The sequence below is a fragment of the Mustela putorius genome, unplaced genomic scaffold (genome assembly GCF_011764305.1).
Source record: "Mustela putorius furo isolate JIRA1106 unplaced genomic scaffold, ASM1176430v1.1 tig00000040_pilon_pilon_pilon, whole genome shotgun sequence".
Lineage (NCBI taxonomy): Eukaryota > Metazoa > Chordata > Mammalia > Carnivora > Mustelidae > Mustela > Mustela putorius.
The window spans coordinates 2,097,910-2,110,260 of NW_025421261.1; the positions used below are offsets into that span (position 1 = coordinate 2,097,910).

The window sequence follows — 12,351 nt, forward strand, 5'->3', positions numbered from 1 at the left end:
AAAATATAGAGAAAGTAATACTATAAGAGAACTAAAGTGAAGAAAAAAGATAATTCAATTTACTTGTAGGTATTTTTGTGGAGGGTCCCGGGACATCAAAATGTCTTGACAAAGGTAGAAGAAAGGATGATTGTTTTCACGGCTAAGAATCACCAGAGTTAGAATATTGCTCTTAGTTTTGAAGTATGATTTCGAATTAAAAGACAGTAATAATTAAATTTCATTAATTCAGATTCTAGTAATTATTTGGGATCACTCAGTCAGGGGTTGGTAACTTTTTAAAATTTTTTTATTTTTATTTTCTCAGAGAGAAAAAAAGAGAGAGAACAAGTGCTCACAAAGCTTTGGAGGGAGAGGGAGAGAGAAAGAATCTTAAGCAGTCTCCATGCCCAGCGCAGAGCCCAGTGCAGGGCTTGATATCGGGACCCTGATATCATGACCGGAGCTGAAACCAAGAGTCTGGATGCTTAACCCACCGAGCGATCCGAGCACCCCTGGTAACTTTTTTACTAAATATCTCTAACAAGGAAAAAAAACGCTCTAACAGTGTTTTCCCCTCAAAAGAGAGGGGAAAATAAGAGAAGACTTTTAAATATTAAGGAAACCGCCCTTTTCCAAAATAGTTTACATGGTATATTATCCTATAATAATCAGTGTGCCAACATTTCAAAGCTGCACACCCATTAAAGCAGAAAGTGGTAGGTAACATTCTGGTAATCCGGCTTCTATACAGGGCCATACTCCCATTCTCATAAAACATTCTGAATTCTAAGAATTAAGAGCTAAAATCGACAACTGTTTTTTTAAAGATTTTATTTATTTATTTGACAGAGCGAGATCACAAGTAGGCAGAGAGGCAGGCAGGCAGAGAGGGGGAAGCAGGCTCCCTGCTGAGCAGAGAGCCCAATGCAGGGCTTGATCCCAGGACTCTGGGATCATGACCTGAGCAGAAGGTAGAGGCTTAACCCACTGAGCCACCCAGGTGCCCTAAAAACTACAACTATTATTGAAATTATAAACTAGTAAAATTTTGTTATATTTAGAAGATTTCTTCTCTATCCCTTGAATTGAAAGCCAAATGCTACTAGTTGCAGAGAGTTATGATAAAAGAGAAACAATCTTCAGCCACCAGTAAAATTTTCGATTATGATGCCAGGGAGGGGAGACAAGACATATTATTTAGTCCCCGCTCCGTGCCAAAGACCCCCCTCAGCATTTCATGGACATTATCTCCTTTAGTCCTCACAAGAGCCCTTAACGTAGGAGGTCGTTCCACAGTTGTGCAGATGGGGTACAGAGAACCCAGAAATGCTAACTGCTTTGCCTAAAGTGGTAAAGCTAGGTAGGGTTCTGAGTAATCTTGAAGTCTCCCCATCAGACCACACAGGCTTATTGAAATCAAAATCTGTATGTGTTTTTTACTCAATGTTATATTTAGTTTGGGGTCATACAGGAACAGAGCCATCAGGAAAGATACTCCTAGCAAACTTGGAGCTGAACTTTTCTTCAAGATTCAGGAATACTCCTATTAAAAATAGGTCTTATAAATTATTCCCTCCAAAATGTTTTGTTTAAAAAAACAAAAAAAAGTTCAGCTATCTCCAGAAATGAATGAAAACTTAAGATGTTTACATCAACTGTTTGAACTTTTGAACTACTTTCCCACAGAATGCCAAGCGGCTTATTTAAGAAAGGAAACTGCAACCCAATTGCTTATTCTGCAGAAATGAGTGCCTTGGTTTGTTTCTTTCTTTTTGAAGATGAAGCATAGTTGAATCCAAAAATAATCTCCTGGTTTCCAATTCCTCTATTCTAAAACAAGTACCAGAAAGCATATCACATGGTAGGCATGGTTTTAGTTTGGGGGAAGATGATCTAAGTCACAATAATATACGATTGTTGCAAATAAATTACTGATTCAATTTTTATGAGTTCAGTAGATAAGACTGAAGTTGTTGATAATTTGGTGCTTAGAATTCACCAGAAATAAAGCCATTCTCTAATTAATGAAGGAAACATTAAACATTCTAATGCTCCTAGATGGAGAAAAAGGAAAAAAAAATGTTCATGCTTATCCAAATGGAATAAGAACAGAAGGTCCTCCTACAACAAATTCACCCCTTCCCCTAGCAGAGATACATGCTGATGAGACCTTGTAGGCAACCGAAACAACTGTGCACTATCCCCAGATCTCAGTAAACGCGGTTAGTGTCACAAAACTGAGTCAAGTCTCCACAGATACGGAAAGCCCCAGATGATTCTTCTGACATGAGGCCTCAACCAAAACAAGGTGGCCTTCCCCTTCTTGAGAGCTGACCATGGTCATCGACATCAGCACTGACAATGACGGGGTCTACTGAGTCCCTACGACGAGCCCCCCACGCCGCGCTCATCTTCTCCTGCAACCTGCACAGGGACCCACGGAGCTGGGCAGCAGCGTCTCCTCCACTTTCCAAGGGAGGAAACCCAGACTTGCAAAGGTACCCGCCCCATCATCGAACTTCTCTGACTCTGTAGTCAAAGTGCATTTACTTCTACCCCAAACGTCCTTAATCCCTGATCAGTACATGAGAGTCTTACATTGAAATTTCTCTCATGGGTCACAGTGAAGTAACCGTCCCCCAGGTTTTTACCATATTCATACGTCGCTCATGGTTAACCAGAATGGCATTTACTAGATACTAAGAGAACATGAAAAATACACTACTAAAATTAGTTCTGCCTTTAAATGTTGTTGTTTCTTTAGAAAAACATCTTTAAAATAATTTAAATTTAGGAAACTGGCAATGCCATGAAAGCTACCTTTGCCTAAAGTTACGCCACTCTTTTGCCGGCACACAGATTGGTAAATCCATCCTACCCTCTGATCCAAACCTAATACCCTGACCTTTCGTTATCCCCAAATTCCAATATACGTAATGTTTCCCGTCAGATTTCACGTCAGTTCTGTTAGTACCTATGGACTGCTCATTCCTACGGAACCCCTACTTCTGGTTAGTGTATTACTAACAGTAGAACCCATCTTGGTTTTATTTAATTCCATAGAGAAGTGAGAAGTGTGGGGGGAGTTCGTTTTTATCTATCCTAAGAATCAATTAAAATCTGGCCCGGGACTTAAGGAGTTAGGAGTCCTGGGTTTGAAGCCTAGTGACTACACTCAGCCTTGCGTCCCTCCATCTGTAAAATGGGTATACTTGAACCTATTTCAGAGTTGTTTGGGGGAGGAGAGCGTGATAAAATAATAAATGTAAAATACTTAACACAGTGGCTGGAACACAGCAGTATTCCCAAATTACTGTCACACCTGATTATTTTTCTAACAGATTATTTAAAATAACAAGGTGCTTTTCACATAAAATCTTTGAGACCCAAACTAAAAAAGACATAGATAATATAGAAGAATACAGAGCAGCAATAAAATACTTACCTAACACTTTTTTGCTTAAAGAACTTCTATTCTATTTACTGCTAAAATACAGAGAGAGACACTGTTCGACAGCTGCCCTGTGTATAAACATCATGCAGGCTGGTGTAGAGAAATTTTTCAATTTCCTCCCTGTTACAAAACATCATCTGATTAAACCCAACATCATAGGTTGTGTGCTTAAACCTCAAACTGCACTCTAAATTAGTTTATAAATGTTTGTCAGTAAAATCATTGGATCACTCAATCATTCTATTGTAAGTGAATTAAACAACTATTTGTAAATTGCCTCCAACACACCAAGCTAAGATGTGCGGGTAACAAAGCTGCAGTAACACATAAAACACAGCACTAAACTGTAATGAAAGGGAGCCACATAAACAATTATTAACAGAGTGTGTTCCTACTAAAACAGGAAGAAGCACAGGACTCCTACAGGACCCAGCGGTGGGAGACACTACTCCTCGGCTTTGCTGTGGGGTCATCAACCAAGGTTTCCCGCAGGGAGTCACTCAAAGACGCATCCTAAGGAATGATCAGGAGATGACGAGGGAAAGCGATGAGAAAGGGATCCAAGGGGGAGGAGCGCTACTTGACGGGCTGGAAGCCAGAACAGCACAGAACAGTCAGGGAACTAAAACCATTCAACATGGCGGCGGCAACGAGTGGGCGACTCAGAATACACGGCCTGCGTGGGGAAGGACTCTGATAAACCCAGAAGGCCATCGTTTAGACACTTGGAATCCGTCTTAAGAGTTTTTAAATAATGTAGAAGTACGGTCAGAACTGTGTTTTACAAATACCATTCTTCTTACAGAGCAGGGCATGGATTGGAAGAGTAAATTCTACAGTCGAAAGACCAATTACAAATATCTTGGTGTATTTCAGGTAAGAACTAAAGTCAAATTGCATTGAAATAGTGGCACTAAGGGTGGTGTGAAAATGAAAATTGGGAGTTATAGAGGAGTTAGAATAAAAACAACTAGACATTCATTGGATGTACAAGGTAAGGAGGAAAGAAATCATTCAAGATGACCAGAGTTTCTACCTTGCTGTGAGGTGGTATGCGCAGGAAACACAGGAGATGGAGAGTTTGAAGAGAAGTACATACTTTTATCTTGGGAACTTCAAGTCGAATGTGCGCATGAAAAATCCAGGTGAGTCAGCAGACAACTGGATAGTGGACCTTTGGATAGTGGGTTTAGAGTTAAGGAAAAGATCTTGTCTGGACATCTGGAGCTCCTCATCAAGAAAAGGAAGCCTTAAAGAAGATGCACTTATGGTCAGGCATCTCACCATAATGATAACTGAGTTAATGGATAATTGAGTTAAGAAGAGGAGCCTGAGAAGAAACAGCCAGGGAGGTGAGAATACAAATCATGAAAGACAAAGGAAAACTTCTGAGACAGGACTGGCCCGCGGTCCTTAATGCCGGGGCGGTCAGGGCAGAGAAGAAGGCTGAGAACTGACAACTTCCCACATTGTTTTCTGTAAACTGGTTCTACATCATTTAGAATTGCTTACAAATATCTTAATCCAATCTTTGTTCCATTCTTGGAATATTTTTTCAAAGTAGAAGGATAGGGGCACCTGGCTGGCCCAGTTTCTAGAGCACACGACTCTTGATCTCAGGGTCCTGAGTTCAAGCCCCACATTGGGTCAGAAGAAACCTCAACCACTTACCATAACAAAAAGACTGCTTTACGTGCATTTTAATGTCACTGATACTCCACAGTGATAAAACTAAATTCATCCCACATGAAAAATTATTAAATAGTATTGTGATACATAATTAAGTAAATAAAACTCGGTAAATCCTAATGGTCACAGAGAGTTTATTTAATGTTTAAAGATGCAGGAGAGTTCCAAAACAGAATAGCTCAGTGCCAGATGTCAGAGCTACTCTGAACTAAGAAATTCCATACACTGTGAAATACGGTTGACGTTTCAATCCACAGTTGCCTACCGGCAAAGCATTCACTTACTGCTGACTTTATGCAAAGCCAACAAAAGAGTGCCATTTTATGATCCATTAACAAAGATGAAAAAATTAAATAAAATTGTGAAAGACATTTGCTAGAAGCAATAAATAATCTACCTCCAATTTGCACATACTGAAAATCCAGCTGGCAAATAGCCAAAATGTTATTAGAACTGCGGTGACTCCAGGTATTTTGAAATCGAGAGCTCCATTAAATAGTCCACAGACCTTTGTAAAAGTTACTTTTAAGTCTTCATATTTGTGAATAGTTTAAAGATTCTATTTCTAGTGATGGGTGTATATGGAAATTAGTGTTTTGTCTAAGGATATTTCCTTTAAAACAGTTAAAGGATTCCTGAATAAAATAATTTTTGAGATATTTCAATAAATGTGTAAACTAATATATGAAGACTGCCAGATTTCAGAAGGAAAAAAAGCTATATTCAGAGATGTGCCATACATCATGCCTAAAGTTATAATTTTTTTCAGTATTACATTGAAAATAACCCCTTTTAGCTGTTTTTGTATATATATATATATATATATATATATATATATATATATTTTAATTTTATTTATTTATTTGAGAGCATGAAAGGGGAGAAGCAGACCCTTGCAGAGCTGGGAGCCTGATGTGGGTCTAGATCTTGGGACTCTAGGATCATGACCTGAGCCAAAGGCAGTGGTAAGCAACTGGGCAATCCAGGTGCCCCCTGTTTTTGTATATTTTAATAAAATAATGAAAATATACTTGGGAATAATCACTCAATTTTTAGTGCCTTTCATCCAAAAATCCCAAATGTCTTAGTAATAGCAAAAAACAATTGGTAGTATTTAGGAGCACTCCATAAGAGGATTTAAATACATTTTTAAGGACATCCTCTATCTCATCGTGCGTCTGTCCCTCTCTGAACACTCCTGGCCACTTAAACGCTGAATAACCCTGTTGGAAAGATGGTCCTAACACGGAGCTGCACGGCGCTTCCCTGTGCCTTCCGCGACGTCCTCCTTCCCTTGGGACAGGGAAGACTCGGTCAGGTCCGTCGCGCACATGACAGAGCTGACGTTTGAAGACAGCGGATGTGTCACACCTGAACCATATCATTTTCAGTAGTTTAAGTTTCGCCCTATTTAACATTTCCACATTGGCAACATCTTTTTGGCCATCACTCCATGTGTTCAAATTCATGGTTGTTCCTCTTAGACAATTTCCAAAACTAAATATAATACTTAGGACGGAGATGCAAAACAGCTTAGGTGAACCGATCACATTTATGGGTCTAATCAGAAAGCAACAGGGGCATCTGGGTGGCTCAGTCATTTGAGCTTTCAGCTCAGGGTCCTGGGATCGAGCCCCGAATCCAGTTCCCTGCTCCGTGGGAAACCCACTTCTCCTTTTTCCTCACCCCCCAGCTTGTGCTCTCTCTGTCAAATAAATAAATAAAATCCTTAAAAAGAATAAAGAAAGAAAGCAATATACCACATGAAAGAAAAGATAATGGTTCTAACACGGGGGTAGGGGTAGAGAAATAAAGAAACAGAGAGTCCTCAGCCTTACTAAGGTTGAGATCACATTAGCTCTCACTAAGATTCTGATGTTTACATTCGGAGTAAAGATATACCTAATATCCTAGTATCCATGACAAAAATAAATAAATCAAGTCTCATTCCTCATTAGGAACAGAAGAGTGAATAAGGTGTTGTTTTACCCCCTGCTACTAAAATAATGGTATTAGGGATTGTATGCACATCCATATATAGTTACATTTTTTTTAAAAGAAGTGTTCATGTGGGAAGCTGGGCAAAAGGCAGAAAATTTGTCTAACCGAGAAAGACAAGTGGACTGAATCAATTTTATTCCAGGCAAAATAATTGTACTGAAAAAAACAACAACATTGAAGAAAATAACAAGATCCTATTACCATGTCGGGCTCTAACCCCGAGTCTGCCGCACCATTCATTTGGATGATCCTTCAATATCACATGCTTGAAATTTTCCACATACACTAATGTCCCACCACTTCTTACTAAAACACTCTGTCAAGTGTCTTCCCACACTGCCTCTTAAGAGAACTAATACTATCAGTTTCATCTGATTTAGATATTTATTTCATATTTGCCAGAAGATTCTGGCCAATGTTTTTGAAAGCACATTTAACTATACCATATGCCTCCTTAAATCATCTCTATCAAACAAGCTGTAGGATAAGGCTCCGGTTCATTCTGTTCTGTTTTTCTTTCTTCACAATGTGTTTATGTATATTTACCCAATTTGCTCTGTTCTTCTTGCCAAATTACAGGTTTGAGATCTCAGCTATTGCAGAGCAGCTGTGCTATTGTCGACGTCTCACTCCACAAGGGTCGGAGGAGGAGCCCGTCCTGCGAGGACAGGGACACGTGCACGGTACGCCAGGAGGCGGAAGCCCTGCGGGGGAAGGACTCAAGGCACTTCACAGCGTCCTTCCTATTCAAACTGGAGACGTTTTGGTACAAAGGAGCCACTGGTAGAAATAAACTTCCCAACAATCCACAGATTTTTCTTGGTGAGCTCATCTGTTTCATCATGTGACACTTTAAAATTAAATTGTGTCCAGTGAAAGAAATACAAAAGAACAACCTCATGACTAGCACCTTTACATTCCTCCTGTTTAAGTACTAAGAATGCATCCATCTCAGAGGCGCCGGGGTGGCTCAGTCAGTTAGGCGTCTACCTGGGGCTCAGGTCATGACCTCAGGGTCCTCTGATCGAAGCCCCCCGTGGGCTCCCTGCTCAGCGGGAGTGTCTGCTTCTCCCTCTCCCCGCTGCTGCTCCCTCCTCCTGCCCCCTCCCACCGGCCATGCTTGATCTCTCCCACTCTCCCTTCTGCTCATTCTCTCTCTCTTTCAAATAAATAAAATTGCTAAAAAAAAAAAAAAAAAAAAAAAAAAAAAAAAAAAAAAGAATCCATCTCCATCTGGATATCTGTAACAAATAAAGAAATCTGATAAACAGAGATCTCTCTCAAAGAAAATACTTCAAAGACCCATTTCAAGAATGCTGACCGATGACATACCTGGGTAAGATGTGCCCAGATCCCTTTAACCTTTGTTTACTTCACAGGATCAATTTCCAAATGCAAACCTGTGGTCCTAGCTCCGCTGCTATATTCTCTGTCCCCGTCTCCCCCAAGTAAAGCAACTTCCCATGAACTCTCTTACTAACTGAAATTCACAAGCCTTTAGGTTTGAAAAAGAAAAATCCTCAAACCAAATGGAATTCAGGAAGTAACATAAAGATGAGAAGGGAACTGATAGAGCGGGCTAATGAGATGAGGCACGTCCACGGATCCCGCTCTGAGACTGTGCAGCTGGCTCTGAGGCTGCCTATGTAGGGTTACTGCACCGGGGTGTTGTTAATTATTTAAGGGAGAGAACAGGGGGAACCATCACCACATCTGTCACCCTCACACAGGAAAAACCCTCATTCATTGTTGGGCCAGATGTGTTTATTTGAAACATAGACTAACTAGCTACTTAATGGGTTTGAATCCTTAGCCAAAAGCTAATTAGGCAAACATATTAAGCATCAGTCACCTTACAAGGCTAAACTGTTTCCATTGTGTTGATTTTAATCCAATCTCATAAGAGAGCTCATCACCTACGAAAGTATCTGAAGAAAACTCAAGGCAAAGGAAAGGTCCAAATTACTTGCAACATACTTAGAAGAACAACAATGATGTCCCCAGATGCTGAATACATGAACAAATAAAATCTTTTCATGCTTTGCCTCAGTGGTATCATGTACTTGATACCAAAAAAAAAAAAAAAAAAAAAAAAAAAAAAAAAAAAAAAAAAAACAAACAAACAACAACAACAAAGAAAGACCAAAAATAATTATTTTAGATTTCCTTCCCCCCAAATTCTCAGTTTGCTTGTAGGTGAAACAGTAATGTCCAAAGCCAAACAAATGACGACTTCTCGTGCCTCATGTTTATTACGCTCTATTTAATTTTGTAAAATGACATCTCCTGGGTTTTTAGCCAATCTACAAGTACTGAAGAATACCAGCACTTTCTACAGTCGTCTCCTCAAAACAGGAGTGCTCAGGGCAAAGTCTGTGGAGAACAAATTCAATGTCTGGGACAGAACAGGCATATTGCATTTTATAACTGCTCTGGAGAAGAAAGTAAACTGTCTTCCTAATCCAATCACTGTTATTAAAATGCCAAGATAGTTTGCTCTTCTCTTAAATGGCACGCCACCCCAAAAAGATTCTGGTCATTCTTCTTTTACCTGATGTAAGCCCCTGCCCCTACCCACAGCAAAAGTAAAATATACAAAGTTCGTTATACAAATATACAAAGAATACAAGGTATTCTTTTTGCTTTTATGTAACCAGTAATTCAAAATATTTGAGAAAAAATGCATACATCCTCTCATCTAATAAACATCTGTGGATCTGTTCTGTGTCAAGCATCGTGTTGGTGTTACAGACAGAACAAAAACAACAAAATTTAACGTATCAGGAAGGGAGACTCAAGAACAAACAAATAAATGCCTGGGAGAAAAAATTACCCCTGAAAGACATGAAGAGGGAGCTCAAAACTTAAGAGGAAGAAGACTGTATTGATTAAAGAGGGTGACCAGGAAGCATTCCCGAGGAGGTGACACTGAACAAGGCTTGAAGCGGCGGGTTCCAGTGAACGAGAAGGAAACTTCAAGCAGAGGAACAGTGAGTGGAAACGTGTCGCCGTGGCTAAGGAACAGCAGAGAGACCAGCGTGCCCATACGGAAGGGGCAAAGGAAGCTGGAAGAAAGGGGCCCAGATCCTATAGAACCTTGTAGAACACTGCAGTGTCAGAGTTTTCACTCTGAGTGGAAAATATCGAGGATTTGGAGTGCAGGACGACATAAATGACCGGCCTTAACAGGACCGTTCCTGCTGAGGACTGAAGCAGAAAAAACCAAGAGAAGCTAACGAACTTTGTATATTTTACTTTCCTCTACTCTACATGCAAGATCAATACAGAGTAATCCTCTGACTTACTTAGTATCCTAAACATCTTGTATCCATCCCCTACTGCTGGGCTAGGGAACATCTGAACTGTCTCCAATCATTCCTTCACAAAAAAAAGGGGGAAAAATCACAAAGAGAAAAACTAAATTATTAGTGAAATTACCTGCGTTTGGGTGCTTTAAATAAAAGTTCTTCTTCCAAACTAAATATCCTTATTTTAACCAGCTACCATTATGGTTTATAACCACACCAAAGATCACGAGAAAACAGACGTTAACAGGACCTGGATACAAATTAAAGCTCAAATATTTTCTAGTCCCAGGTATGCCTTATTGAGCCATGTTCCTCCTGCTCTTTTATATTGATATTTAAATACCATAGGGGGTGGCTGGGTGGCTCAGTTGTTAAGCATCTGCCTTCGGCTCGGGTCATGATCCCAGGGTCCTGGGATGGAGCCCCACATCGGGCTCTCTGCTCCGCGAGAGGCCTGCTTCTCCCCCTCCCCCTCCCTCTGCTGTGTTCCCTCTCTGTCAAATAAATAAATAAAATCTTTTTAAAAAGTAATATAAATAAATAAGTAAATATCATAGGAATTAATCAAAATCTCACTTTGGAACGTGCACGTGTGTGTGTATGTGCGTATGTACACGTGTAAACGTATTATTCTATGAAGTTTGAAATAATGATTGCAGCTCAGATTAGTTAAAGGCTCTAGCAATAGTTCTCACACCCATCCAGATAACTATTTATAGGGCATTTTAATCAGTATTTAAGAAACAAAATAAAGCAGACATTAGCATTTTTAACCTACTAAGCGTATATTATGTATAGTTATAGCAGTTCAGAGCAGTTTGCCTAGAGCTTACTGTTTCATGTTCACTCTGTACATAAAAAAAAAGAGGCAGTAAAGTAATTAATGTATATTTATCACCATTTCCTAATAATTCATAGCCTAACATGTTTTTTCAATGCTTTTAAGGAAGTACTTACTCTCCCACTTTATTCAGGGCAGGTGCAGGACAAAGCATAGAATTAAGGTCCACACTTACTGGATTAACACCTAGAAAATAAAATGCCACTGAATTCATACAGAGCTCTATGTATCTCACACAGTTTCATTAATACTATGAAAAATCTAACTGCAATCAGGTCAACAGTGAAACATTAAATACATTAGCATAAAAAAGAACAGATTCTCATCTATAAAGAGAAGGAAAAAAAAATGAAAAAATAGAGGTCATAAGCCTCCTCGATATACAGTATTGGCAAATTATAAGTGATGGCTTTTATTAGACTAAATTCACAAATATTTGTAGAGACTATAAAATTATCATCTTCTCCATTTCCACTTTTCAAATATCTTAGACTTTGAAGGATAAATGATACATATTTTTAAGAAGCAGAATTTAAAAACAATGAGACAAGATGAATATCCAAGAAAGACTGAATTTATTTCAGTTTAATAAGATAGCTGGATATTACAATAAATAAATAAATTTCATAAAACTAAATGCTTAAATTGCCCTAATAATTTTAATAACATATGGGGGGGAAATCTGACCTATAAATATTCAGAAAAGTTACATAAGCAAATGGATAATCCTAGAATGTAAAGGATGGAAACACAATCTGACTCCAATTATTTCTTCAGTGATTTACTTTAATAAACTTCATTTTACGTAACAAAGGAAAAACTATGCTTATACTACAATCAAATATCTACTCATACTCAAAGGGAGTCGGGTGAAACTAACTCTCAGATTTAGACAAATAAAAATATTTTGTCCTCTTCAACTGCGGAATCTATTCCGGAGAGTTTGGTGCAAATACCGTTGTCTTGCCTTCCCAAAATGCAGATGCTAACAGGAGAGGCAGGAGGTGGTTACGGCCTTGCTCGCACTGAGACCCTCCCCACGCCAGCTCAGCAAACACGCTGAACGGCTGCTGCGC

General features: G+C 39.3%; 1 protein-coding gene across 2 annotated transcripts in view; it reads right to left on the reverse strand.

Annotated features, from left to right (window-relative positions):
• The window catches only part of ANTXR2 (ANTXR cell adhesion molecule 2), a 145,974-nt gene that overhangs the window by 92,090 nt on the left and 41,533 nt on the right, over positions 1 to 12,351 (reverse strand). For both annotated transcript variants that reach the window (XM_045070080.1, XM_045070365.1), the window contains one exon: positions 11,392 to 11,461. In XM_045070080.1, the coding sequence (XP_044926015.1) occupies positions 11,392 to 11,461 (70 nt within the window). The remainder of the gene's footprint in view (positions 1 to 11,391; positions 11,462 to 12,351) is intronic.